Source organism: Pteropus alecto, unplaced genomic scaffold (genome assembly GCF_000325575.1).
Source record: "Pteropus alecto unplaced genomic scaffold, ASM32557v1 scaffold395, whole genome shotgun sequence".
NCBI lineage: Eukaryota > Metazoa > Chordata > Mammalia > Chiroptera > Pteropodidae > Pteropus > Pteropus alecto.
Window position 1 is genome coordinate 1193908 of NW_006438643.1, and position 6430 is coordinate 1200337.

Genomic DNA, 6430 nt, shown 5'->3' on the forward strand with positions numbered 1-6430 from the left:
TCTTTGTGATTTGTCCTGATTCTGATCTACTTCTGATATTAAGGACATCTTATGAAGGAGGAAAGTCCATCACTGCTCAGTATGGAAGTATGCCTCGATGTTTCTGAATGTATGGTGAAATAAGACTGTGGTATATAAGGTAATAGGTTCTTTGTTTTGGGTTGTGGCTATCCATAAAATAGAAATAATGGTGACTAAGATTTTTAGGTTGAGGGGATATTATAATGTGACTAGTCACATGAACCATAGCTCATCAGGAGTTAAGTGTTGGAGAAAAGGAGATAGAGATAAGAGGAAACAAAGAGAAAGAATCTAAACATTCTGTTATGTCAAATGATTTTGGAAAGGACAAGAGGCAGAAAGAGAACCAGTGAACAGTATAAGAGCAATAAGAAAAAAAAGATATGAAGATATTTAGAGGGAAGGAGGAAATCAATCAGGTGGAAAAATAAAAAAGCATCTATCTTCAAAGATGAAATATATATGACATTGGAGCAGTGCTTCTGTGTTCCTGAATCACCTGGGGATTTTGATAAAAAGCAAATTTTGATTCAGTGTGTTGGAAGTGGAGCCCAAGGCTGCCTGTTGAACAAGTTCCCATACTTGTTAGTTGTGGCTGGTCTGTGGCTCACACTTCCGGTAGCCAGCTTCTAGAAAAGTGTCATTGTTGGAGCAACAAAGCAATTGGAAGTGATGGTGACACTTGTTGTATTTCATAACACACTGACATTCAATTTCATAAACAAAGAAAGTGCTTTCAACTGAAAAAAGTATATATTTATCATGATTGTGAAAGATAAAATCAAAATCAAAGTTAAATGTGTCCAAAAGTTAGCGCAGCATAGGGAATGCAGTTAGCATTAATGTAATGGCTGGGTGGAGAGCCAGAGGAGAGAAAGAGCAATGAGGGGGATCGTTTTATAAACTATATAAATGTCTAATCAATGTACTATATACTTGAAACTAATAATAAAAGAAAATTTTTAAAAAATAAAAATAAAATAAAATAAATGATGAATGAGATCGAAAAACTGGATGGGCAGAACTCCCCTGGAGTAATAATTGTGACTGAATGTAGTTTCACTCCAGCAAAATCTTTCAATTGCATAATTGCCCACTGAGCACCCAGAATTTCCCTGGCAATGCCATGTTCTTTAATATCACATCATCCTTTCTTAAGAGATACTTTGACTGTACACCTGCTTCTCAATTAATAAAAAAATAGCAAACACTAAAAAGAAAAAGTGTCCAAAAGTTATCAATCACAGCAATATAGCAGCTAAGTAAGATTATTATTCAATTATACATATTTATCTTATTTGTTGTTATTACTGTTGCTGCAAAAGTTTTTAAGCATGCAAACAATTGTATGACCTGATGTTTTAAAGAATATTATCAAAATTTTTTTTTCGAGAAAATTTTAAACATTAAACCTAATGTTTTCTTCTAATTAAGGAAAGACCAGCATTCCTCAACTCAAGTATAACTTGAAAATATCTACTCTTTTTCTGAAGGCAAATACTTTCAGTTACAGTTACCATACTAACTAATTATGCCCAAGTGTGAAGATTTTGATTGAATAAGATGTGATACATTACTACTGAAAGATCTGACTTTTGGGGTTAAAATTTTCTATAAATCTCCTCTCTACCTGTGAACATATTATGTGGCCCAACATTAGTGCTGCCCCATTTTTGCTGACTGGCTTCCCAGGCTTGGAGGCAGTTCATCACTGGATCTCCATCCCCTTCTTTGCGGTCTACGTCTCTGTGCTTCTTGGCAACGGCACCCTCCTCTACCTCGTCAAGAATGACCACAGTCTCCATGAACCCATGTACTACTTTCTTGCCATGTTGGCAGGCACAGATCTGATGGCGACCTTGACCACGATGCCAACTGTAATGGGTATCTTATGGGTGAATCATCGGAAGATAAGCCACGGAGCCTGTTTCCTGCAAGCTTATTTCATTCACTCCCTTTCCAGTGTGGAATCGGGTATTTTACTTGCCATGGCCTATGACCGTTTCATTGCCATCTGCAAACCCTTACAATACACTTCCATTCTCACCAATACTCGAGTGGTAAAGTTAGGGATGGGAGCTTTTATGAGGGGTTTTATAACCATCATGCCTGTAATCTTGCGTCTTTTTTCTTTTTCATATTGTCACTCTCATGTTCTCTCCCATGCTTTTTGTCTTCACCAAGAAGTCATGAAACTGGCCTGTGCTGACATAACTTTCAACAGACTTTACCCTGTAATTCTGATTTGTTTAACAATCTTAGACTCTCTGTTCATTCTTGTCTCCTATATCCTAATTTTTAAGACTGTCATGGAAATAGCCTCTAGTGAAGAGAGAGCCAAGGCCCTTAGCACCTGCATCTCCCACATCGGTTGTGTACTCATATTTTATGTCACTATGATTAGTCTGTCATTTATCCACAGGTTTGGGAAGAATGTGCCACATGTTGTCCACATTATAATGAGCTATGTCTACTTCCTCTTTCCTCCTTTAATGAATCCTATCATTTACAGCATCAAGACCAAACAAATTCAATATGGCATTATCCGTCTTTTATGTAAACATAGATGTGGAAGTTAAACTCAGATGTGGGTGATTGTCTAGGGAAAATGGTGGGCATATGAGATTTCTCTGAATTGAGAGTAAAGAAATTCCACTAAGTTTTAAAACTTCCTGTAGTAGCCTCCACTTCTCCAAATGATACAATAACGTTTATGAGACTTATAAGAGGGTCTGTCTATGACTTCATTGATTTGCCATTTGTTAAATTCATGGGTTGATTTTTCTATCACTATTCGGTGTTCTTTAGAAATACTAAATCATGGATAGAAATATTTCTAATATGTCTGAAATATTAAGTGCAAACATATTGTTTTTTTGTATCTTCAATTAATTTTTATCACTAAAAAGCATAGATAATTTTGTGGCATCCATTTACATGTCTGTCTTTGGACTTCTCTGCTCATATCTTTTGCTCATTTTCCTATCAGGGTATTTATTTTTTCCTTATTTTTTTTTTGTGGGAGCACATTAATAATAAATGCAACCCCCATCAAAATTCCATTGGCACTCTTTTGTGGGAGCACATTAATAATAAATGAACCCCTAGTGAGCCATTTCTATTGCAAATGATTTCAATTTTTGTCTTTTTACATATATAATTTAGAATCGTGTGTACAAATAACTTTATATTAGCTTTCTTAAGATTTTGGGGGCCATCAGATAAAGGCCCCTCTGATTTCAAGTTTATTTATTTTCCTATTTTTTTGCATAACTTGTTTTTACATATTCTATTTTATAATAGGTTAAAATTTTTTGCATTTTATTTTATTTTATTGTTAGTTTCAAACATCAGTACATTGGTTAGACATTTATGTAGTTTATGAAATGATCCCCCCAATTACTCTATCTTCTCTCTAGCTCTATATCTAGCCATTACATTACTGCTGACTGCATTTCATATGCCGTGCTCCCCGCCCCCGTGACTATCTCTCAGCTACTAATTCGTGCTTCTTTAACCTTTCACCTTTTTCTCCAGCACCCCCATCCCACCCCTCTGGCTGTCACAAGGTTGTCCTCTGTATTTGTGAGTATATTTTGGATTAGTTTGCTCTTTTTGTTCCTTAGTGAAATCATATGGTATTTTTCTTTCTCTGTCTGACTTATTTCACTCAGCATAATAACCTCTAGGTCCATCTATGTCATTGAAAATGGTAGGATTTCATTTTTTATGGCTGAGTAATATTCCATTGTATATATGAACCATAACTTCTTTATCCATTCGTCTGTTGATAGGCATTTAGGTTGCTTCCATATCTTGGCTATTGTGAATAGCACTGCCATGAACATAAGGGTGTGCAGATTTTTACAAATTAGTGTTTTGGTTTTCTTCGGATAAATACCCAGAAGTGCAATTACTGGGTCAAAAGGTATATCCATTTTTAATTTTCTGAGGAACCTCCAGACTATTGTCCATAGTGGCTGTATCAATTTGCAATCGCAACAACACACATGAGGGTTTCCTTTTCTCCACATCCTTGCTAACGTGTTGTTTTTTGATTTATTGATGATAGCTATTCTGACAGGTGTGAGGTGATATCCCATTGTGGTTTTAATCTGCATTTCTCTGATGACTAGTGATCTTAAGCATCTTTTCATATGTCTATTGGCCATCTGAATTTCCTGTTTGGAATACAATCTATTCAAATCTCCTGCCCATTTTTCAATTGGATTGTTTGTTTTTTTGTTGTTGAGTTGTGTAAGTTCTTTATATATTTGGGATATTAACTCCTTAATAGATGTATGTAGGCTAATATCTTCTCCCATTCAATAAGTCGTCTTTTTGTTTTGCTGATGGTTTCCTTTGCTGTGCAAAAACATTTTTGGTTTGATATAGTCTCAATGTTTATTTATTCTTTTGTTTCCCTTAGCCAAGGAGATATATCCAAAAATAAATTACTGTTAGCAATATCAGAGAGTTTACTGCATATGTTTTATTCTAGAAGTTTTTTTTTTTTTGTCTTACATCTAAATCTTTAATCTATTTTGAGACTATTCTTGTATATGGTGTTAGAAGGTGGTCCAGCTTCATTTTCTTTCTTTCTTTCTTTCTTTCTTTCTTTCTTTCTTTCTTTCTTTCTTTCTTTCTTTCTTTCTTTCTTTCTTTCTTTCTTTCTTTCTTTCTTTCTTTCTTTCTTTCTTTCTTTCTTTCTTTTCTTTTTTTGCATGTATCTGTCCGCTTTTCCCAATACTATTTTTTGAAGACTGTCTTTACCTCATCCTATATTCTTGCTTCTTTTGCCATGCATTAAATGAGTGTGTAGACATGGATTTATATCTAGGCTCTCTATTCTGTTCCATTGATTAATGTATCTGTTTTTATGCCAGTACCATGCTGTTTTGATTACTATAGCCTTATAGTATAGTTTGATATCAAGTAGTGTGATATCTCTAATAGGGTAATATTTTGAGAAAAGTAAATTAGTCCTCACTGCATCTATTTTCAAGGTAGTAACACTGATATTCAGTTATTCAACCGGCTGATATTTTCGGTATGAGATAGGAATAATGTTAAACAAAAATTGCCTAACTGCAAGCAAACAGATGTAAAATATTGACTATGCAGATCACAACCTACTGGAGAGTCAAAGATCAAATAAACCTAAATTTAAAATAATCCTTGTGACCAGTGACAAAACATAAAGAATAAACTGCTTTGAGAATGTGGGTCTCATCAACTGAGGTAAGGGGAAAGCTTCCTTGAGGCATGTTCTGGAGTTGAGATTTGAGGGTGGATTAGAAATTAACTGATGAAAATAGAGATAAGAATGTTTTAAGCAGAAAGCTGTCTGTGAGGAGGCTGAAGCTGGGATGGATCATGGGACCTTTTGAGAATGTGGCTGTCATGAAGAGAGTGATAGTTCTAAGGAAAGGTGAGAATGAGAAAAGGAGGTCAAATCAATAGCATCCTGTTGGCCACGGCAAGGGTTTGTGTGTTTGCCCAAAGTACATGGGAAGATATTGACTAGTTCTAAGCAAGAGAGTGACATGATTTCAGTGATGTTTACAAATTGTAAGTTCAGGTATGCATAGATTTGAGTGAGGCAAGAGGGGAACAAGGAAATCAAAAAGAGTATAGCATACCAGTTCCAGAAAGAGATATCAGTAGCTAAAATTATTAAAGTGTTATAGTTTTCATTATATAGGTACTTCACATGTTTCATTAGGTTTATTCCTAGGTATTTTATTCTTTTTGCTGCAATTGCAAAAGGAATTGTAATGAATACTATGACTCTATTAAAAGAAATTGAAGAAGACACAGTCTGGAGACTCTGCTCAAGTTCAAATTATACTACAAAGAGACAATAATGAAAATGGCATGATAGTGGCAGAAAAATAGGCACACAGACCAGTGGAACAAAACAAAAAATCAAATAATTTCTATAGGCAAATAATTTTTGACCAAAGAGCCAAAAATATACAATGGAGAAAGGAAATCCTCTTCAATAAATAGTGCTGGGAAAATTGAAAAGACACACACCAAAATTAACTCAAAATGGATTAAGGATCTGAATATAACACCTGAAACAATAAATGGCATAGAAGAACCCATAGGTATGAATCTCAAGGACCTTGAACTTAAAAAAGATTTTATTAATTTAATCTTAAGGCAAGAGAAGTAAAAGCAAAAATAAATAGATGGAAATATATCAAACTAGAAGGCTTCTGCAGAGCAAAAGAAATCATCAACAAAGTAAAGAGACAGCCATCCGAATGGGAAAATATATTTGCAAGCAATGTCTCTGATAAATGCCTAATATCCAAAATATACAAAGAACTCATACAACTCAATAACAACAAAAAACCAAAAAATCCAATTAAAAAACAGTCAGAGGACCTGAGCAGACACT

At 34.7% G+C, this 6430-nt stretch overlaps 1 protein-coding gene across 1 annotated transcript; it reads left to right on the forward strand.

Moving 5' to 3' along the window:
• Positions 1–1664: 1664 nt before the first annotated feature.
• LOC102890742 (olfactory receptor 51B2-like) lies at positions 1665–4333 on the forward strand. Its single transcript, XM_006915739.2, has 2 exons — positions 1665–2568; positions 4329–4333. Exons 1-2 carry the CDS (start codon positions 1665–1667, stop codon positions 4331–4333), a joined length of 909 nt encoding a protein of 302 aa, XP_006915801.2.
• The last annotated feature ends 2097 nt before the right edge of the window (positions 4334–6430 follow it).